Source organism: Symsagittifera roscoffensis, chromosome 7 (genome assembly GCF_963678635.1).
Source record: "Symsagittifera roscoffensis chromosome 7, txSymRosc1.1, whole genome shotgun sequence".
Lineage (NCBI taxonomy): Eukaryota > Metazoa > Xenacoelomorpha > Acoela > Convolutidae > Symsagittifera > Symsagittifera roscoffensis.
This window is the reverse complement of record NC_087068.1, coordinates 37,729,138-37,753,140: the sequence shown is the minus strand read 5'-3', so window position 1 is coordinate 37,753,140 and position 24,003 is coordinate 37,729,138. Positions and strand designations below refer to the sequence as shown.

The 24,003-nt window shown below is 34.8% G+C and overlaps 1 protein-coding gene across 1 annotated transcript; it reads right to left on the bottom strand.

The window, feature by feature from the left end:
- Positions 1 to 3,814: 3,814 nt before the first annotated feature.
- On the bottom strand, positions 3,815 to 23,957 carry LOC134850918 (cingulin-like). Its single transcript, XM_063866721.1, has 15 exons — positions 23,328 to 23,957; positions 20,910 to 21,090; positions 17,482 to 17,590; positions 17,166 to 17,263; positions 16,752 to 16,831; positions 13,578 to 13,686; positions 12,805 to 12,902; positions 12,433 to 12,507; positions 11,984 to 12,084; positions 11,355 to 11,482; positions 10,189 to 10,344; positions 9,189 to 9,313; positions 8,739 to 8,841; positions 4,493 to 4,585; positions 3,815 to 4,041 (listed from the first exon to the last, which is right to left on the bottom strand). The coding sequence occupies exons 1-15, from the start codon at positions 23,507 to 23,509 to the stop codon at positions 3,988 to 3,990; spliced, it is 1,692 nt and encodes a 563-aa protein (XP_063722791.1). The 5' UTR covers positions 23,510 to 23,957; the 3' UTR covers positions 3,815 to 3,987.
- Between the last annotated feature and the right edge of the window lie 46 nt (positions 23,958 to 24,003).

The following is a 24,003-nucleotide window of genomic DNA, read 5'->3' as shown; positions in this document are numbered from 1 at the left end:
GTGCTTGATTTTCACTGCCAAACCAACCACCCCAAAATACGATAATCTTTTTATCATGATGTCAATGTTTAACACAGAAGCGAAATTGCACTTCGCATACGCAAGCAAAAATGTGACCAATAACGCTACTGGGAAAAACTGAATGAGTAAAACTTTGAGTCTACAAAACTTCTTAAGTAACGCACGCCAAATATGAGTCTACATAATTGCTAATAATAATGCAAGCCAATTATGACGCATTAGCAGAAACAGTCAATTTGAAAAAAAAAAGAAGTTTACCAACTAAAATGCTTCAATTTATAGAGCAGACAATTTTTAACTAGTATACGAAAAAGTTCATTAAAAACATACGCTTCTGGTCTCCTTTCCTTGCTCTATGCTACAAATCCACGGTTCCTTCAAGCTAAAGTGCTATTTGTTATATAATAGTCTGTGTTAATATCCTTAGCAGTGGCTGTACTAAATAGCTGGATCAAAATGAACACTTTCAAATTGAACAAATTTTGTCGCAACAAATGCATCGCAACAATATTTGCGACTTCTGCTGGAAAAAAAAGAAAGGTCAAAGTTTCAAGCTATGCTTGTGTAATCAAATCAAGAACAATATAAACACCGGGTTGAATCTCTATCTAATGTTTAAACACATAACATTTTTTTGAAATCAAATTTTCCAAAAGATAAAATCTAAAAGAAAACACCTTCTCCGATGTCAAATTTGGCTGTTCAAATTTTTTTTAAATGTAAAATCTTACACCGCGTAACGTATAGAAGCACTTGCGGTGAACTTGGAATTCAAACTATGAAAACTCAAAGAATCAAACGCTTTTTTATTTTGATGACTAAAAATAAGCAATTTTTGAGCTACTGCTGATAATCAGTTTTCTCAAATGCACTTTCGACCAATCTTTTTTTTCTACATGATCACAGATAGGGTATCAAAAACTTCGGTTAGATTCTATTGTGAGAGCAACTTACTATCAGGACGACCATTATATAAATTTTGAGTTTAGCTGAACAAAACTGTTGCACCTTGCATACACAGTCTGGAAAAACAAGAAAAAAACTGAATCAAATGATGATAAAGCTTTACAATAAAATGAAATTTTGGATGCGAAGTTTAAAGTAAATAACATTCAAACCGATGGTGAGATGCTCTTTTGACTAAACCTAAGTTATTTTTGGCTTGCATAATTGAATTAAGATTTAAACTGCAATCCTATTAGCAATAAGGAGAGCCAATCGTTGTTCAAGTAAAGCAGAATGTTCCGACAACATTTAAAACACAAAAAATCAAAGAGTATCAGTTTTTTATTTTTCCGAGAAGAGAGGGGATGGAGGGACACAAGGAATGTCATTAAATAGTAAAACTAGGTTAATGAAAAAGAAAACAAAATTGGACTGAAAGTGAAAACTTGTCTGAAGACCAGTTTTCTGATCGATTTTGCCCAGAATAAAAAAACTCTACTCCAATTTTCCTTGATAAACACTTTTTTCTTTATTCTTATCCGGGCTACGACCAATTATGGTTTTATGATAACCCATGTGATCCCTAAAAAATTTTTTTTCAAGAAATCAAAATTGGTTAGAAAAACTCCCCCTACGCCATATTTTTCCCAATTCTTCGTTGACTCACTGATACAAAAAACAGTGTTTACTCGGAGCCGAAGCTGCGCTTTGCAAACACTGGCAAAAAAACGGCAAGAAGTAGCTTTATAAAATAAAATTGGAAAATGAAGAAATAAGCCTCGAGTTAGTAACAAAATATATTTTGTGTCGGACTCGAATTTGTGACCTCGGGATTTGGAATTTGAAGTTCTCGCGTCTGTTCCACTAACTTTGACAAACTTATCAACACTAGCCACTGATATTCCAATGCAGCTATCGATGCTAATATAGTGCCAATGCTATGCAGCAAAAAGGCCACCAAATTAATATGAAACTAGTGCTAAGGTTAGGTTGATAAAAAACGTTGAGCCATACTAGTACACTACGCTCGCTAGTTCGCTTAAGTAATGAGTCAACCAAGCCCAAGATAGATCATAGCCCAAATTTGAACAATGCGCGATCCATTCGTTAGCGTTTGATTGTAAAAACTTATCGTGACCTTTATACCAAAAATATCAACAATCCCGAATAGTTATAATTTTGAAGTTCGAAGTGCTTTGAACTTGATGTTGAAAAAAAGATAACCTATGTGAGTTAAATGAAGTTTGAGGCAGTTGCAACTTATATTCGGTGACCCTTGGTCAGAAAAAACTGTAGGGTTTTTAAATCAAATTCGAAATCACCAGATACCTTGGAACGTGGCAACGTTATATAGCCCAATAATAGCTGGTGTATCAACGCTGCTAGTTTAAGTCAATAGACTACTGCTGATTGGCTTTTATTCATTGTCACAAAAAGACAACATTTATGCCAATGAACAATTCAAACTGTTGATATGCCAATTTTCTGACAGAAATTATTGTTAAAATGCAAAGTTAAATATATCGAAAAACTTAAAGTCTGTTTTGCAGACTAAATTACACAAAATTTGATAATAGACTGAACTACCAATTCAATTTCATTCTAAGTTGTCAAAATACGTTTTAGATACTTCTCATTCTTGCAGTTTTTACATCTTAATCGATTGCCTTTTAACTGAAACAAAAACAAATGGAAAACTAGACAGAATGAACATAGTCGTTTTTATCACTGAAAGTAAGGAGAAACTTCGCTTGTGCTCATTTTTCTTTTTAATTTTATTTCACATAGCATGTACCAAAAAATCATCAAAATAGATCGAATGGTACAATATGTTGAAACAACTGCAGTCGTGATTTGAAAGAAAATGAAAATTCCTAAACTTTTTGCAATGACGAGAAAAAACCGGTTTCAGTATTTCTTAACTTTTTCTCTAATTTCAATAAGCGGGTGAGGAAAAAGCGTAAAGCGTATATTAATCTAAAACATAATTTTCCGGTTCAAACTAGCAGTTTTTGAAGTTTCCTTTAGCAATTTTCTAGCACCAAAAATTCAAAATTGAATCTTTCAAAAAAGTAACCTGAGATTACCCGAACTCTATTACCGGAAAAATAAAGAGAGAAAAACGAAAAGTAAATAGTACTCTCTAAATATTAATAGACACAGAGGCGAAGCTTCGCTTCGCAAACACTTGAGTAGTAGATTTTCGAGCTGAAGTGGAGAGGGGGATGTGCTGGGAGGCCCCCATGTTTTAAGATAGGGAATAGAACACCAGGTCTCCCAGCTATGTATTATCATTGGGTACAGAGTCTAAAATGTATTAAGACAGGGAAGACGATTAGTAATAAGGTTTCATGGTTTGTGTAATGGTAAGAGACCTGATGTTCTATTCCCTATCTTAAAACATCTGGGTCTCCCAGCACCCCCCCATTTCAGCTCCAACATCTACTACTCACTTGCGAGAACACGACAAAAGACAAAAAGCAGCTCTAAAAAGTTCCATAAAAAATAGAAACAAGCCTCGAATTAGCAAAAATTCGGTTATTCGAACCTGCGATCTAGAGATTGGGAGTCTCACACTCCAACCACTTAATATATTCAAAACACTAGCCACAAAAAAGAAGAAAACAGACGCTGCGCAATTTCCAATGCTACCGTAAAATTTCAAATAAATGAACATTTCAATGAAGTTTTTTATTTGCAAGTTAGGCTTGAAAAAAGGTTTGTATAATTACAATAACGCTCGCAAGTGTAAAAATGTTAATAGAGAAGTTAATAGATTTTAATGGATTTCGGAAATTGAATCATTTTGCTTGCCATACTAGAAACTTGAAACTAGGAAAAGACAGGATGAGTTCAAAATAAAATTTGGAAGACATAAAAATATTTTCATTAGTTTGAGGTTTACAGATAGATCGTTAATTGATCGAAACATCGACGGCTGATTTTCTGTGCTTTGCAAGTCCTCCGAGGTACTGGCATGCAGATTTGGGAATTAGCATGCAATTGTAGAGGGAGTTTGGACTATGAATACATGGAATCTGTCCTGCCAGCAACTTGAAGTATCCTTCTATGTTCCTAAACAATCAAATTAGGTTGAAATTTGATAACCAAAATCCAAACAAAATTCCTATGTCAGTGATTGTTGAAAAGAAAGTTCGACGCAAATACTCTTATCGCCCAAAAGTTCAGAGACCTAGAGAGAGCAGACACTGATTTTTGACAAAGGATTTTTACAGTCAGATCAACTTATGAAAAAATTTAAAAACGCATATGTAAAAACGAATTAAAAATTTCCCCGTCGTGATATAATCGTAATGCATGAGATGATAGCTTTTTATCAAACAGGGAACCTATTTTTAACGACACTTTTTTGATGCTGACTTCTCACACTGATGCTATGGCTGGGCAAATGAATCAATTATGAACCCAGTAAACCATTATTTTAGCAAAATGACATAGATTGTTAAGTAGGCCAGAAAACTGATTCTCCAGATGTTTTGCCGATGTTTGCCCTGTTGATTTTTACCTTTTCGATGCCAGTGAGTACTTGTTGGTCCTTCCTCAGTCCCTCCTTTTCTCTCAAAAGGGTGTGGTAGTTGTCTTCTCTCTTCACGTGAATCTACACAAACACACAAAGAAGAACAGTTTCAATTCAGAGCTGATTTGACTAACAATAAGTCCGTTCTCCTCAAACAACGACCAGTCAAATACTGCAAGAACCCCGATGACCTCTATAAAAGACTCTTTATTTCTTTGATTTCAAGGAAAGTAACAGAAAATTTGTTACGGATGTTACTGCGCCGTTAATAGGCGCAGTAACATCAGTTCACCGAAAAATTAAGGCCGTATGAAAATTGTCAATTTGAGAGAATTAGTGTCCGCAATAATTCTATTTTTGATGCGCGTAATATTTTCTATCAACGCGTAGCGTTGCAGCGAACTAATCTGACTCAATAAATCATTTTAAAAGGCATTTAAGCTCACAAATTGATCCAATAAATGAGTCAGTAGAGGCAAAATTTATCGCTTAATTTGTTTTACAATGCATACGTGATTAATTTTGAAAAATGAAAAACAGTTTTTATTTTAGTAAAGTTTTGACAAATTTTCCAAAAACTAATTCAGAACCCTTCATGAGAAGTTGAAGCATATGGTGCTTTGCCCTGATACAGAGAAGCCCTAGTCTAAAGAGCCAAGGAACTGGACGGTCTAGAAACTCTTTTAATTCCTAGAAAAATTTATGATTAAAACTTTTCTGATTGATTGGTCAATAGATAATCTGAAATTTAAAATCGGAATTTTAAAATCCAATTTCGAAAATAGAAGTTGAACACGCTTTTACGACCTTTAATTTTTTGCTCGAAATGAACATAACTTACAAAAATAGAGCCGCGAAAGATCAAATTTGAGAGGTTAAAAAATTAACCCTTTTTCCTGAAAAAAAATCAGCAAGACCTGAATATGAACCTTCACTACGTTCATCGACTCTTAAAAATTGATATTTTTCATTATTTTTCTATTTTTTAAAATGATTAGTTTTTGTTACGATCATTGACTTACAAAAATAGAGCCGCGAAAAATCAAAATTGAGAGGTTAAAAAATTAACCCTTTTTCCTGAAAAAAAATCTGCAAGACCTGAATATGAGCCTTCACTACGTTCATCGACTCTTAAAAATTGATATTTTTCATTTTTTTTCTATTTTTTAAAATGATTCTTTTTTGTTACGACCATTGAAAATAGGCTTTGTATTCAAATAGGCTTTGTATTCCAGTGTTAGTAAAAATACAAATAGGCTTTGTATTCAAGTGTTTTCTCTTGTTTTTCCACGATAATCATCTAAATAGAACGACTGATGAATCATAATAGAGCTGTTTCAGTACGGACTCAGTGTCGAGAAAAACTCTTGTTTGAACTTTTTGACTAATTTCAAGCAAAAAAGCGGCCAAGAAGGCTCATTATAGAAAAATAAGCCGAGCGAAAAAAAAATAGTTTCAGAGGTTTTAAGCGTTTTGAAAGTAAAAATGTATGTATTCACAACACAAAACATATTTGATTCACATGCAAATTGTTATTGGATGGTCGTCACGCAGAATAATTCATCTAGTTGGAAGTCAACACAAGACTGTTAGAATCAAAAAGAAGCTGCGAACCTTCCGACTGCCCTTGTTTTCAATTGATCATTTTTGATCAGGCGAAAAAAACTGCGAAAAAAGACAGTTGAAAACAATCAAGGAAATAATTTATAAAATAAGATAAAAACAATTAAATACAGAGTTGCAATAGTTAAAAAAGGTTTTAAACTCGAAAGTTCTAGAAAAAAACAAATCACCTCAAAGTTATTTAGACTTCACGAATCTTTGATCTGGACCTTTCTTTGATACAACTAACCCAATAAAGGATAACTCGATATAAAAAACCGAATTTCACATTCCGCAGGAAAATTTTAAAATTGAAGCAGACTTTTGAATTTAAACTTGATATTTTCACGTTTTTTATTTCATTGTTTGGGTGCTGTGTTGTATTAAAAAAACGATCTATAATCAGCTCATGTTCTCATCTTTAAAAGCAATTGGTTGAACCAACAAATCAGTATAGTATCTTAGTAAACAGAATTTTCAAGAAAACCGCCCTGAAAACAGCAAATGCAACAAATTTTTCCATTTGGGTTAGTTTTAGCCTCAAGAAGTAAAAATATTAGGAAAAACACCGGAAGTTTGTTAAGTATACTTAAGTATACGAAAGCACCAAAACACTCAAAAGTTTTGAGACGAGAACATGAAAACCATTCGGCGACTGATTTATCAAAAAACTATGAAAATACCAAACTTTTCGATATCACTCGAAGTGAAAAATTAGTAACATCGAAAAACGAATCAACACTAAATAACAAAAACCAATCTCCAAAAACTGTATAACACTTAAACAATTTCAATATGAATATCAAAAAAGAAACTCTAATTGAACCTAACAAACTTTGGACAACTTAATGCATAAATAAAGAGGATAAACTAATGCATAAATTGGGAAACCTAATGCATAAACCATAAAAACTTGATTGATATAGACTACTGTACTGTTCTTAAGGCATTTACGATTTAATTTAAAAAAATTTAATGATCGTAAATCAAATAGTAAATCTAATTACACTTTGAAAACAAAATTACTTCACAATTAACACCAAATAAACTAAAAGTTTGAAAATTTCACACAGAGCGAAGTTGTGCTTCGCAAACACTAGCAAGAAAACAACAAAAAAGCAGAGCTTTATTAAGTAAGAAAAAAAGTGAAAAAAAAGCTTTGAAAATAAACGTTTTTGCTGTGGCACATTCGATCCCACAATCAGGATAATTAGAGTCCCTTGTCCTCGCATCTGCGCACGGGCCGGCCACAAATAAAGCTAATAAGTGTGAAAATAAAATGCCGATTGCGATGCGGCACCAAAAACAATAAATCTGGAATATAATCACACTAACTTTGTAGACAAAAAATTGGAAATTATAAAACCAACTTATGTATAAATTACACATTTTAAACAATCGCGAGATATATTGAATTGGAAAACTTCTTTCTGAAGCCAAACTTTTATTATTGTGCTGTTTTTTAAATGAACAGCTTTGGTCGGTTCATTTGATGAATTAAAAATGCATCAATTGCGTGAAAAGATTCCCAATCGAATGTCAACATGCATGCTCTCAAAGTCGTAGAGGTACCACTTAAAAAGGCACCAGCATTTGCGACTGAAGTTGGAAAAAATGGTCATATTATTACACTACGCTCGCTAAAGCTTGTAAGTGAAACACAGAGGCAAAGCTAAGCTTCGCAAACAATGGCGAGAACACAAAGAGCAAAAAGAGAAAGTAGTAAAACCCTCGAATTAGTAAAAAAAAAATACATCGGCTACGTATCGGATTCGAACCTGCAAACTTAAGATTATGGGTCTAACACACTAACCTCTCAGCCCCGGACGCTTAACCAAACAAATTCACTAGCCTATAAATACAGTAGAGAACAGTTGCTTCCAAATTTCCAATGATACAGATCCTGATCATAGCACAAGTGCCACCAAATGATCACTTTTATTTGCGAGTTAGGTTAGAAAAGAAGGTCCGTTCGAATAAGTTGACGCTCGCAAGCTTGATATTGTAAATAAAGACGTCATCCATTTTACATTGTGATCAACTGACTATTTTCAGAAATCGAGACTACAATATTTTCTTCGTTTAGTTTTCGGGATAAAAAGTACATAGCTTAACTGAATAATTATAGATAAAGTAGTACTTTTTATAAGGTTCTCAGCGGCGCTTTAAAAGGTTCAAGTATATGTGCTTTTTCACTATCAGATTCTTTACTTTTTTGGAGTTTTACACATCAGTTTTACACAACTTGAAATAAATTTAATAGTATTCCAAATTGTCAATTTTCAAATCTCGTACGCTTTACGAAAACTGCAGGTCAATTATTTGATCGCAAGAGTAAATTGCATACTCAGTGTGCTGACATATTCAAAGTGGGGTAAAGTTTTTGTGAAGAACTATTATTATGATCACCGATATTGAACGATGAAAAAACACCCAGCGCAAATATTTCGTCACTTTTCAGAAAAATTGGATTGAAAATTCATAAAAACTAAATTAGCGGATACGTTCAGTAATATTTTTCTGCTTCCATTTTGAGAGCACTGGTAAACTTTTTGCATTTTTGTTTCTAAAAATCCCATTTTTTCTCGAGTGTATTTTTTTCGATTTTCGGCTTCAAAAAATGAACTCTTACACTGGTGAGGTCACCCTTCTTGCGCAACAGCTCTTCCTCTATCCTTCTCTCCTGCGCTTTTTGCTCTGCCAACTTTTGCAACATCATTCTCTGGTTGTCAAGTCTGCGATAAATAGAAGAACTATTCAGTTAACTTGTGGAAGTTGTTTAATGAAATTTTAACTCACAGACCGAAAGTAATTTTTTTCTGAAAACTTAATTTGGCTTCTGATAAATATCTGGCATATAATCCTAGTCTGGTGACTTTAATTTAAAAAAAGACATCTTTTGTTGAAAACTTGGATTGCCTATAGCAGCTCCAGATAATCTGGATCTCTTTACCCCCTCCCTCTTTCCAAAAGTGGGAGATTCGTTACTAAATATAAATCTCGAATATGCTCAGCTGTTGAATTAGTCCTTGAGAAGGGAGCATTAAAGGGAATTTAAATGGATTCGAGACGCCCTACTGACCTGGTCTTTTCCAGTTTCCTCTCTAGTTCCCTCACTTGTTTCTCCTGGTTGTTCCTCGCCAGTCCCAGACTCCGCACATCCTGCGAGAGGTTCTTGCTCTTCGACTCCCGTTGACTCACCACTTTCTAAACAACCCAAAAATCAAAACACAATTTCACAGCCACATGGTACAATAGAAAATTAACAAGAAATCTGTCGCAGAGAAGGCAGCCAGAAAAAAAATCTATGCATCTGCACTCCTTACTTAAAATGAAATGTCTGAATTCAGCTCAGATTCTGGCACAGAAAGATTACTATGGACCAGGGGCGGATTTAGGGGGGGGGGCAGACGTCCCCCTCCCCCCCCTCAGGGATTCGACCCCCTGCCGACCCAAAGGGTCCCCCCTTTGGTACTTTTTAAGAAATCCATTTTTTGGCGACCGACCCTAAAATTTTCTAAAGGCGCCATCAGGGCCAATATATACTAACTTTGAGGGGGAGCGCGCGCCAAAAAAACGCAATTTTTTTGTCAAAATTTTTCAAAAAGTGCCTAAAAACGGCTTTTTTGACCTGTTTTTTTAAAAATTTGCCTGCGGCGCAGAAAATTTGGCCAACACAGGGACCTTTTAGTGCTTTAGAAGAGCTCGGAAAATCAATTTGGTCGACCTAAAAAAAGGGTCGTCAAAATTTTCGAAAAATTTTTGAAAATCCGCCCCACCCTCGAAAAAAATCCTAGATCCGCCCCTGCTAAGGACTGATGATGAAGTAACATATAACCCGGTTTCTATACTCAGTTAAGAGAAAAGAGTAAAATTTTAGATGAATGTGTTTTACCAAATTTAGGTAAACAGAAATTGTTTTGTGTCCTTTATGCGATGTTTGCTGTCATAGATTACATAATATGTTTCGCAAAACTTTTTGTCAATGAGCGAATTAGCCATAGTTAACACGACCATATTCACAGTTATGATTGCGTAACAGTTATACAACGTGAAAACTAATTGGTCCATTCTGGACTGACCTCGAGTCGTTGTTTGACGTCGTCCATGACGTATCTGCGGGAGTCTATCTCGTTGTTCCAAGCTCTGATTACGGCGTCCTCCAGCTGTTTGTCAGTTTTGAACTGGCTCCTAAGTGTAGTGTCCACGTCCAGAGCTTGTTTACGGTCACCCGCCGCCTAAAAAAGTGCCGAGGGTACTTGAGACAAAGCCAACAGACAGTTGAAAAGATATAAAAAACTCAAGGAAACAAAAAAACGAATTTCAAGTTTTATAGAACAAATCAAATCAGCTTAAAAAAGAAAAACTGCTGGACATGCATCCTGACATCCTGCAAAGTTCTCAACCTCAAAAATACATCGACAGACAAAAAAAAACATCAATGTCTTGGGACAAAAAAAACATCGATGTCTTTTACATAAAAAAAACCAGGGATGATCTATTTAATGACAACTAAAATGGCTCATGCTATACGGTACATTCTTGGCTCACGTAATTGCGCAAACGTTTTTCCAACTCTCTAAGCCGACCGTGTGAGAAGTTAATTAAAAATAATTTTGACAATTTAGGCTCAAGTAAGGTTGTACATAAAAAAGCAGTAAGAGAGTAAAGAAACCATTTCCACAATAATGTGAGACAATTCGATTTTTTCTTGCGCCCTGTGGTGAATGTCAGGGCTGAAATTTACCTTTGCAGACAACAGGTACTTTCTGAGGTACCTGTCGCATAGTTCTACGTTATCACGGTCAGACAAGCCGAGATTGGCAACGACAGGGGCACTCTAACATCACAATAAACATTTATTGATTAGAAACTTCATCGAGCATGTAAAAAGTGAACACGCTGAGTCAATTAATAGAAAACTAAAAGAGTTGTTTTAATTAATAAAACGATGGTTAATTGAGCAAAAAATTTAAAAGCAACAAAAAAAACTTGACAATTTTTTCTTTAAACTTTCTTCGTAATTGCACATAGTACCCAAAAATATAAATTTTGATATCCAAATCAGCTCACAGGAACTGCATTTATTTACAAAGGATAGTCTCATTTGGTTAAACCTCGGAAGACATTCGCGTTGATTTCATTGTATTTCGTTACATTAAAATCTCTTCTTGTTCAGTAACAACTATTCTTTTATTGAATTTTTAAATTAATTTCTTTTTGTGAGAGCATGAATGTACTGTCTCACCTTGAGTCTGTTCTGGAGTGCGATGGCGTTGAGGTCTGTCTTGGTGGCATTGAGGGTCTTCTTCAGGTGATTCAGATGTTCACCCGTGTCTTCCATCTTCACTTTTGTAGACATCAACTCACGACCAGCTGAAATACAGAAAAGACCTTGGAGAAATCTGATTTTGGTGATTAGTACCAAAATGATGTCGTTCTTGTGGTGCTACAGCAGGTCAGGTGCTGTTGATTTGCCTCAGAACACAGCATAGCTGGAGCGAATCGAATCTATCATTTTTTGGAACGGCGACAGATTGTTAGAAAAATACTTTGGATTTCGTTGAAGTCCTTCGGTCAATCAAATCAATTTTAAGAACATAAACGCTAAAATTACCTTAATTCTCAAAAAATATCGAGCTGCTGGAAAATAATTCAGAACAGGTTTATTTTTGGGATTTCGGTTTTCTGTGCTCGCATCCCCCTCAAAGTAAGTATATATTTCGCCAAAGGTCTTTTGACAAATAGTAATGTCGGCCTTGACCCTCGATGGGGTGGTGATGGGGTCAAGATCCCAAGGAGTGAGGAAGGCGTGTCCTCTTCTTCCCAAATCTGCTATTGATTTGATCACATTTTCTAATACTTCAGACTACTCACTTTCTCTCTGTTTGACACCAGTAGTTCTGTTTCGACTTTCCAGAGCACGAGTGAACATTTGCTTCTCATTCTCTGTCTTCTTCTTCAATCTCATCGACTTCCTGTGAAACAAAATACGAAAACAAGTCAAGCAGATAATACTTTATTATCATTTTTAAGTGCAAAACTATCATATTTATGAGGTTTTTGCTCCTTCTAGCGATGAATGACAAGCGTTTAGATGATTTTGTTCACAAATAAATTGCTAGCCCGAGTTAATTTTTCTGGATATTAACTCGGATTTCAGCAGCCGATTGTAAGTTTCGTAAGCTTATTGCGAACACCCAGAAAAACAATAATTAGCCCTGATAGAACTAAATAAAAATGAAATCATCAGAACTGATTGCCGTCAAACTGATTACTTTCAAATCGTTAATGAACTCACAAAAGACTACTGGGTGATAACTCACTCTTTGGAGCTCTCGTAACCACTCTCAAGCTCCAGGTCCTCCTTCTCCCTCTGTCGCATCCTCTTCTGTACCTCCCTAAACATCATATGACATAATAAAGATGAAGATTACATAATAGGTGTCTGATATACCACAAAGATCTGCAGCTCTCTTCTGTGAGTAATTTTTTCAAGTTGATCAATGTTCTTTGTACAAATTCTACGGAAACTGATTTTCCAAATATCAAATGCAATTTCTGACAGGAAAGTTGTGGATGAGACCAGATGCGTAACTAAAACATTACACTTGAATACGCTTATCCGATTTTTTACCTCTTCCTTGAAGACATAGACTTTTCTGAAAACTTTTCAGTTATTTAAATAATGCACTAACTTTTCACTGGCCTCATCTATTGTTCCTTTCTTCTTCAATTCAGATGCCACTGCCAGACTCAAATCGCCCAACTCTTTCTTCAATTTAAACTCCTCCTCCTGAAAAACAAAGATTAGGGGGAAATGGTTTGAAGTCGCAGTAGTGACATGAGTAGGTCAATAAAATCATCTACACGTCAAGATCGGCATAAATGTGTCAGAAACGAAAAAAATTCATAACACGTTTATAACGTAATAAATTGTTGAATTACACGTCAGTTTTCGAAACTAATTTTCATTTTGGAATGAACAAAAAAAGTGGTTTAACACATTAAATTACATTGAATTGTTACGTGACGTTTAAAACGTCATTAAAGAGACGTCAATTGTCTTTTCGACCAACCCTGCGACATCAATAAAATCATTCACCTCTGCTTTTCAAACCTAGAACGTTAAGGCAATTGTTTTAGATTTAGAACAGTGTATTTTCATTAGAACTGTTTGACAGGGCTTTGGAAAGGCTATAACGAAGGACTTAAACTTTTGTTGAATTTGAAGCTTTTGTTGCGACTATCGATAGTCTGGTAAAAAAAACGACACTTCTGTTAACTAAAACGATAAAAATCTAAAATGATGCAAAGTCGGGTTGACGGTGGGTCAGAATTTTTATGGACATTGCAAAAAATTTGTGGTTTCAAATTTTGTATTTGATGGTTTCAAATTTTATATTTGATTGTTTCAAAGGAAAGATGCCTTGAATAGAATAGCAAAATTAGTGGATAAAAAGGATCTCACCTCTTTTCGTTTGAGTTTCTGTGTGAATTCTTGCGTGATGCGTTGAATCTCCAACTGTTTCAGATTCAGCTCTGCCATCTTTGCCTTGTAAGCTCGTTCCACGGTTGTTCTAAGAAATAAATGACTCCATTGTCATTGGAAATCAAAATTTAAAAACCACCATTGTTAAAAGCCACCATTGTTATCGCAAGGGTAATTATTTTTGCCGAATGACTGGGCTAAGAACAAAACATGTTTGCCAAATAGTAGTTTGCGCAAAAAACTTTTAAAAAAGTGCATTTGTTTCTAATTTCTCGCAGTCACAAATTTCTCAGAACCAGAACTAATAATGGTTGTCATATTCATACATAAGTTTTATTTACATTCAAGATTTTGTTTATATAAAAAGGACTCCCAATGAAAATTTAGCACTCCCATGGTCTATCATAGTGCTGTGTTTAATTAACACGAAATATGAGCTTGTAAAACAGTCGGTTAACGTTCCATTGAAAATCATTATTTGAATTAAACTTTTGGTTCTTACAACGACAAACAAAATCTAAAAATGCTATTGCTTTGAAGATTTGTCTTGAGTAAACAGATAATATATCCATTTCTTGAAAAAATGAGTCAGCAGGTTAACGACACCAAGGTGGATTTAGTTTTAGTGAGCAGCAATCCGTAACTGACAAAAAAAGATATTTTCAAAAAATCACAGGAAACAATAACGATCGCCTCAAAGCCCAGGTGATATACTATATAGCAATGTTTTGCGAGTTTTTTTTGTAAAAACTCCCAGAATTGATAGATTTAAAGCATGTGGCGCACTGCTTCAAGACTACGGTACCTTGGCAAATTTCGTGTTTTATGGTTAATGATTACCAGGGGCGGGGGCGGATTTAGGGTGGTGGGGTTTTCGGACGCCCCTTTTTTCAGGGATTCGACCCCCTGCCGACCCAAAGGGTCCCCCCTTTTTACTACTTTGAGATATCCATGTTTGGTGACGGACCCTAAAAACTTTCTAAAGGCGCCTTGGGTGCCAATATATACTATTTTTGAGTGGGGAGCGCGCGCCGAAAAAACGCAATTTTTTGGTCAAAATTTTCCGAAAAGTGCCTATAAACGCTTTTTTTGGCCTGTTTTTTTTACAGTTTTGCTTGCGGCGTAGAAAACATTGCCAAAACAGGGTCTTTTTACTGCTTTCGGATAGCTCGGAAAATCAATATGGTCGACCTAAAAAAAGTTTTTTTTTGAAAATCCGCCCCCCTCGAGAAAATCCTAGATCCGCCTCTGATGATTTTTTTTTTGAAAATCCGCCCCCCTCGAGAAAATCCTAGATCCGCCCCTGATGATTAGGACACCTCATAGTCAGTTGTTTTCTGTTGTAGACATGCCATGTTTTGCAACAATGCTTGCCAATTCCAAGTTTTTCTATGAAATTTCTTGTTGCTCTTGTTTTTGCTGCGTTTTCTTTACATTAACGGTAAAAAAATTGAAACTTGAAATTAACTTACTTCCTTGCTTTCCTGTAATTAAGCAGGGTATTCTGAGTTTCTGTGATACGCACCTCCATGGCTAACACAATAATTGAGAAAATTACTTATAAGATATATTTTTTTGATTGCACAAAGGTGAAAGGATGTAATATAAATGCAGATCGTAAGGAAACGGGCGTAATCAATAACTACTTTGATAACATAGGTTCGATATTGGCTTCAGCTTTAATGACGCACACAACAGTCATGGTAAAAAAAAACAAAATGGTAAAGCTGTTACTTGTTCCTAATATACAACAGTATTTCAGATTTTAGTTCGAGGAAAAACTAATTGCATCATTATCAATTCTCCTTCAGATAAAAACGATGCACAGTTGATGAAAGAGAACTGATTGGGATAACCAGTCCATTGAAAAGCAGAGCAATTTCCTCAACTCACGAAAAGCCTTCACAAAAGTTATCACAAATTCAATTTAAGCAAAGGTTGCAAATGTGGATTAAAAAGACCAGCACATAATATTTCAGCTTCAAAATTATCAGATCGCAAACAGCATGAATCAATAGACCTCAAACGCTTACTCGGAAATTTTTTATTTGACCCATATAACTCAATTGTAGGACGACTTCAAATTTTTGTTTAAAAACGCTGTGCCAAAAATGACTGAAGTCAGGAAAATCTTTTTCTACAACCAGTCCACAGCTATCAAAATTGCATTGAAAGCTCAAAATTAGTTTACAAAAGCATGAAAAAACTTTATCATAGACTTAACGATAGTTAACCAAAACCAACTGACATTGAATTTAAATTAAATCTGAATAGTTCCGTTCCCTAAATGAAACAAATAATTAACTAGATAATTAAATTTAAAAAAAAAAGAAATATACCAAATTTTTAGTTGAAACATATTCTGTGAAACTATATACCAATTTGCAGGGTTTAAATTTAAAAAATATCCAGCCTATAACATCACATGTTAAACCTGTAATTCCATAAGGCGTATACGGGTTGACATCCAAATCAAACTAGACAACTTGATTGTTTTAAACACACTGACAAGAGTGCTAACCCTCAAAAAAGTATCTAAACAGTATTCAAAAACGTATCAGTATATAAACTAATTGCAATAGAAAACGAAAATTTTTAACCTAAAAGAATTACATAGATACAAACTTTCAAGATGAATTTCTCCGCGGTGAAAGTGAACGTGATACTATTATACATATAATCATTGTATAAATATTTGTCTCCCAAGTTTTTTTTCATAATCAGTTTGAAACTTTTTTTAATAATAACAGTTTTTGCTCATACTTTTCAGCTTCCTTCATGCTTCGTTCTAGTTGTTTTTTTTTTTGTCTTGTATTGTCAATAACCTAACTTGACTTGAATTTTTTCTATAATATGTAGGACATTACGACAATTGTTACCGCTGGTATTAAAGCAACATACGGTTTCGAAAAATGTTTGCGCTCAGTTGACTTTTGCAACCTGCCATGATTCGTCTAAACGCAATCTCTCAGACTGGGTTCTTTTAGAATAATATATTCAAATGAATGTTTGATTTTGGACTCATGAGGAGAAAAATATTTTGTCAATTTCTTTTCTTTTTTGTTTTAATTCCGTTTCTATGTGATACTCCCATCCCCCTCCCCCTCCACAAATAATTTTTGTCAGTGTGTGTTGTGTTTGAAAATGACTCACAGTTGTAGGTCTGACTTCCTCTTGCTCTTACTAGTGCTCACTTGATTGTTTCTGTTCTCCGCAAACCGAGTGAAGGCACGCTGAAAGGCCCATTTATTAAGAAACAAGTCTTGGAGAATAGATAGCTTGAAGTTCTTTGGTATTTAGACTAACAGGTATTTCGAAACGAAGTTTCAAGTTTTGAGAAATTGAAAATAAAAAGCCTCAACCGAGAGCTATAGCTATTCGTTTGATTGCACCAACCGAATTATGAAAAAGCTGATTTCCGGTTGCTTGTTTTCAAAAAATCTCAAACTATGGCTTATATCTATTTACTTCAATAGTAACTTTGTTATAACAATACCATGATATTTATAAAGAACAAAAATGAAAACATTTATAATGTTTTTCATTTTTGTTCTTACCTGACCGTACCTCTTTGCGTTTGTGTGAGTACTCTTGGAGTGATCTGGCACTTGACTGGTCTAGTCCCTTGAGCTGCTGGTCTTTCTTGTCCATGCGACTGGACACCACTGGAACCACGGACGAATTAAATCATTGCTTCAATTTTTATTTTAAAAAATGAAGCATTATCTGCAATTTGATGAAAAGCTATTGCACAGATGGTAAGGCGACGTTTTTTATTAGACCAATTACTTAGGTAAAATGGAAGTTCAAAATATGATTGATGAATTCAAATTCAGTATTTCCCTCAATGTAAAGATGGAACAACAGATGCAATATCTCTAACCTGACTCGAATTTCTGGAATGACTTTTTGATGCGGTACTGGTTCTTGTTCAGGTCTCCCTCTAGCCTCCGCAGATCTCGCTTCTGGGCTCGGGTTAGCGATATGTTTTGCTAAACAAACAACAACGCACATAAAACAGTGTTTAATTTCAACGAGATTGATTTGTAATGCAATTAAGACGTTCTTCAAGGCTCAATTTAGTATAAAAAAGACATAACTTAATCATCGAAATCGCTGCTTACATATTACAATCACCATACCGTGTTTTTTGAAAACCTTTGGCAGTTTTTACGCAGAGGCGAAGCTGAGCTTCGTACCACGTGCGATACAGACAACAAGCGAACTTTAAAAAAATTAAAAAACGCCAAAAAAAACTACATTTTCATGTGCATTTCAAATGTAACTCATTTTGACGAAAACCTGTGGCAAAACACAACAGCCAGCTTTGAATCGGCATTTAAAAATAACCGAGTGGTGGTAACTTTGCAGACAAAACTTCAGAAGACGCTTGTTGAGCCGGGAAAAGTGGTCAAAAACAGTCCCAGCGTTGGATCTCAAGGACGGAAAATGTCAAGAAATCTTGAAATTTTTTCCAAATGTCGATATGCCATTAAATTAAGTCGATTTCCAGCAAAAAGACTAAGACATTATGATGAATTAGGACGACAAGTTGCTATGAATTTAGTTTAAAAAATCCAAAAGAAAAAGCTGCCGAAAAACTGTCGTCTATTTCATTTTTCTTCGCTAGCAGAAAAATTTGGTGAGTATATAAAAAAGCATAATTACATATTAATCTGCTTTGCTTAAACTTGAGTTGCAACAAAAAACACATAATACACAAAAATAGGGAATGACTTATTGCACACAAAAAACGAAGACCGAGAAAAAAACAAATTCGACATTTCAAAAAATTCTGAGAACCACCAGCACAATATGGATAAAAATATCTTAAAGATAATTTGTGATCTAAAAGCCATTACGGCCTCTTACAACCGAGTCTCGAGTCTCTTGCTAAAGAAAAATATAGCTCCACAAAAATATAAAGTTTCGCAAGCACTTGAACCAAAATAAAAATCAATTGACGATAAAACTGATTGAAAATTATAGCAAGAAAACTGAGTTGAACTTATGACTTCAATTACCTCCTTCGCCAAAAAGGGTATGATAATAACAGCAATAACAGGGGAAAAAATTAGGGGAAAACAAATAGAAAATAAAAACTCAGGAGTCAGGAAAAATGATTTTAAAATAACAAAAATACCATGTCAACTTTGCATCAATATCAAAAACTACCCAAAACTTTAAAAAATGATGTAAATAAGCCGACAGAATTAAAGCCCGCTTTTAATAGCTGAAAACAGCAGAAAAATTTTCAGAAAAACACCGAAAGATCTTGCATCTCCCAGTTTACAAGCACTAGCAATGCAAGCATTAGTCGTATAATATATAAGTAAAAAAAACTAAAATGCATATTTGTAAATTTACCATTTTGAACTTCTCTCTTTTTCAATTTACCATTTGAATTTACTCATTTTAAATTTACCATTTTTCTCTAATTTAGAATTCACAATTTTGAATTTCACGATTTTGAAGGAACCATTTTGTAATCAAAATCGTTTACGGGAAAAAAATCTAGTACCTGGTTCCAACACTTGTTTATCAGAGGTTAAAAAAAGAGTTTTATGACAGAAGCGAAAAGAAAAACATTTATAGGCAGCATTTTGACATATTTTTCAATTTAGCGTTAGCATGAAGCAACAGCATTTGGCGTCCACATAACTAAAATACTGATTATCACACAGAGACGAAGTAAAAGTTCGCACCACATGCGATACCACACAACAATTAAAATGCAAGCTAGCGGACAGAAAAAGAGACGGAAGCCACTAAGTTAAGTTGATAAAACCTTGAAACAAAAAATCCCGGAAAAACTACATTTACAAAAATTCATACAACTCTTAATCCCAAACAAAGTATTTACGCCCTGTGAAAAAAAGAAAATTAACAAATCTATTTTTGTTTCAGAAAATGGGACAAAAAGTGACTTTTCGATATAAAATATGCCAAAAACAAAATAAGCCAAATAAACCTTTTGAACAAAAATTTTTTCAAAGAAAATATTCTTAGACATGGCATTAAAACTACACGCTACAGGATGAAACCAAATAGTAGCAAAATTAGCTTAAATCACGATTTAAGTCCGCGATGGGGCAACTGAGCCGACAAAAATAAGCAGACACATAATGGACAGACAATTTTTTGAAAAGGGTCAGTTTTATCCCGAGCATGGACGTTAATGATACACCAGATTGCTAGAAAATAAATTGAATTTATACATAAAACTTAGCATGACAGTTGGAAAAGAGCAATGAACGCAAGGAAACTGAAAAATAAACTGACTTGATTTTTCAAAAATCTTCAATTTTGAGTTTCGAAGAAAAAAATAGATGGCGTTAAAGCTCTTTGAATTTGTAAACAATTTATGATGGACAATTTTTTGCTAAAGTTAACCTAATTGGAGAAAATTGGATCAATAGGTAAAAATTTTATTTGGCAGGGAAATCTGATAATTAATTTCCATTTTCGAAATAAGAAAAGATCACGTTTTTCGTGACTTTTACACTTTTGCTGTTCGATATTGGAGCTTTCCTTCCTTTTAGCAATGCAAATGTACTGAACTTAAAAAATCATAAGTCAAACTGCAAAAAATTAAAATTGAGCTGGAGCAAATTTGAAGACTTTTCCTGAAAAAATACAAACAAAAAATCAGCAAGACCTATATAAGAGTACTCACTACGTTCCTTACCCTTAAAAAAATCAACAATTGAAATCATTCAATAATTCTGTTAAATAACGTCTATATTCCAAATTGATAACGCTTGATAATTGCGGCAGCACATTCAAAATTACGGCTGAACATTCAATTTCCGATCAAAATTAGCTATCAAAAATTTAGAAACTAAACAAGCACAGCCAGTTGCTGTACAAGAAGCTCTAAAAATGCTTGAATATGACTACGTATTCAAGTGAGTCAAAAGATACCACACTTGACTCACTGTTTTCGTTGAGATAGTCAAAATACATCAGGAAAAAGATCCCAAACTATAGCTTCTTCCCGTCTCTTGGAGGATCTGAATCATAAATCTGAAAAACGCAAAAAAGGGTGGGTCGCAACAAGAGTGTTTCTAGTTGCACTTTTTTTAAAGGATGGATGAGAACGCTAGCCTCACCAACCAGTCAGTTATAGCTTGACTAATCTTCAAATTTGGAACTTAAAAGGCTTGATTGAAAACTCAATGGCGTCGCGATTGGTGAGTGGAAGAGCAGCGCTCGGAGCAATTATCGTGCAGTCTATGCATTTAAGACATCGAGAATAGGATAACAAACTGAGTACTAGCAACGCTATCTGGCTCTATAAAGATCTCTTGCCTCGATAGTGCGTAGCTGGTTCATCCGCTCCTCCTCCAGGTCTTTTGTGGTGCTGAGTGCATCTACCAGACTGCCCACTGACCTTGACCTCTTCACAGGCGTCTGCGGGAAGTGCTTCTTCGCCTCCACCCCCTTCATCGAGTCTATCGCTCCCTGGGGTCCAAAGGCTCTATCTTGAGCTCTAAAAACAGACGCAGTTGGTACAGCACAATCACTTCCGGGCAAGAATTTTTTGCTCGTGATTTGCCTAACTCTTTTTTAATGTGCAAGCATGATTTTTTATTTCACCAGCTGAAGTTTTAGGTGCACTTCGATCGCACTATTTTTTCTTGAATAAAAAAAATCAACCTTCCCCTCGCCACAGAACCGCGTTATTTAGATTAAACTAAAATCGCTCAGCTCTGCATATCTCATACATTTGACTTCGATCGATTAAAAACTCAAAGTAAGAAACAAAATTACATCCTACCCAATACACTACTTACAACAGAGGAGGAGGATGCTCAATGAATTGTACAAATTATACAAACATGAAAATTATACAGATCAAAAATCTCTTTTTATTTTTATTACATTTAATTTATTCATGTTATTACTGCTCTATAGACCTGAAAAGGCAGTCGGAACATTCAGGGCTTCGCCCTGATTCGAGCAGTGTTTTTTTTTACTTTCGAAGACAGTGATGGAAAATTTGCGCTCGGCGGAGTTGTTTTTTTTCTCGGACTTAACAACTCGATTTTTTGTTTTTGTTTATCATCTGAAAAATTTCATGCCCTTTCACGTGTGATTGTTTTTTGCAAAGTAATAGAGGTTCAAAAATGGCCAATTCGGGACAAATAAACCGCGCTATATTCCGTGCTATTAAAGCCTGATCGGCGATTGAATCCAGCACAAAATTTATTCCAAATGAATAGCGGCGAATAACTTGGTCTAACTGATACGTTCTTGGACGCTAAATGAATTACTTAACGCTTAAAATCTGGTGATGAAAATTTTAGTTGTTTGCGCCAACTCTTATCCTAAAGCCACTCAATTTTCAGTGGCTATCTTTCATTGTGACTATCCTTCTTGAACTTTGGTCACAGAAAACTTTAACGCAAAAAGGGGAATCCAAGAAATTATTTGATTACAAAAATTGAACGAGAAAAATAAGCAAAAAGCGTTGAGCAGTCATAAATGGAGTCCAAACAAACATCCTGAGTGTACATTGAGAGCACCCCGATAAAGTGTTGAGTATTTCGAACTTGGAAATTAGTTTAGTTCTTAATTTTTCGAAATAAAACGGCCCGTTTTCTACGGTGACTAAGTCAAAGATTCTGCCACTCGACCACTGTGCTTTATAGCTATAAAACATAGTTTACCATTCAATATCAGGTAGTATTGAATGCTGTTTAATAGAGACGAAACGATGAAACACGAAACCATTTTTAAAACAGTGAACACAGATAAATGAGAGGAGGTCCTATCTTATGGAGGGGAGAGACTCAGCTTGCTACGTTAGAACACCGTCGTGTAATTTTCCGTCGTCTTTGTTGGTTAAAATCTTTCGTAGTTTTCAAAAGAGAAAATGTATTTTAAAATGTAAGAAAAAAGCTACGTTTCACAAAGTAAAAAGTTTTTTGTTACAAAACGACTTAATTAGAAAACGAATGAAAAGAAACAAAAAGATTAAAGGTTTTTTTTTCAAGGTAGCGACTATAAATTTTGCTTTAAAGTGATAGATTTGTGCATGGAATAATGTGTATGGAATAATGTATGGAATAAAAAGTATATAAAAAATTCTGCTGAAAATTACTCTAAGGGGCAAACAAATTAGTAGGTTATTGACCCCTCAATCGATAAGCTGTACTTCGCAGGTACAAGCAAAAAAAACGGCAAAAAACGCTCAAAAAATTGAACAAAAAAGGCTCAAAATAGAGACCGCTGTCGATCATGCTTTTTTTCTGCGATGACCAAGTTGAAGATTCGGCTGACGCCTTATAGTTAAAGATTATAGCCTTATTGACCAATGACGCCTTACATCTATTACATTCACACAATTTTTACCAGTTAAAACCAGGCTGTTGTGAATGCTGTTTAAGAGATGATGAAACACAAAAAAAAATCATATTTTTGAACAAAGTGAACCCAGGAAATTGCTACTCTGTTTGCAGAAAAAATGAAATGTTCCTCTTTTTAAAAAGCGAAAGAGTAACTTCGGCAACCGTTTTCGTCAGCATAAATGACCGAGCTGAATTCCTAATCGTGAATAAAAGCAAATCGCATAACTAGTCAGCGACTAGAGAAATCACTCGTTCGTTTAGAAGCAATAAGTTAGAAAGCCGTACTGAATAGACAATTTAAAGAAAAAAACAACTACAATTTCCGCATCAAAATGACTTTTACCGAAATAAATTAAAGAATAGTAAGTGGACTGACTTGAGGAACTCGGCATATGTAAGCGGCTTCCTCCTGCGCCTCGATGTCACATCGCCCCTTCCCCCCTCTGTGTCACTGCCATAGTCCCCCACAACCACATCTGACTCCTCGTCCTCGCTGTCCTCGTAATCTGCACCCCCTATCTTCTGGAGGGGGGTCAGCTTGCTTCGTTGGAACACCATCTCGTGTAATTTTCCGTTTGCTTTGTTAAAATTTTTAGTAAATATCAAAGGAGTAAAATATATTTTCAAGAATTACGTTTCACGAGGTAAATTGTTGACTCTTTTTTGTTTTAATAGGACTGAAACATAAGAACCAAATACACAGAAATGAACTTTATGAACAATTTTTTATGGTTCAAGTTAGCAGCTATAATTTTGAATTAGAAAAATAATTTTAAAATAATATGTGTTTTTTATATGAAAAATATATCAAAAATAATGCGAAAAATTACTCTAAGGGGTAAACAAAATAGTAGGTACTTTGACACCGCAACCCATAAATTGGTCGCCGATTTTAAAAGGAATCACAATACATTCATAATCAGTTGTTTACTAGTACTAACTATTGTTCCTGTACACTCAAACAGTATGATTTAAAAATCAAAACACGTGCGTTTGGTAGCTTTAAAAATCTTGTACCACTAATCATTCAAATACTGTATTCAAATTGAATT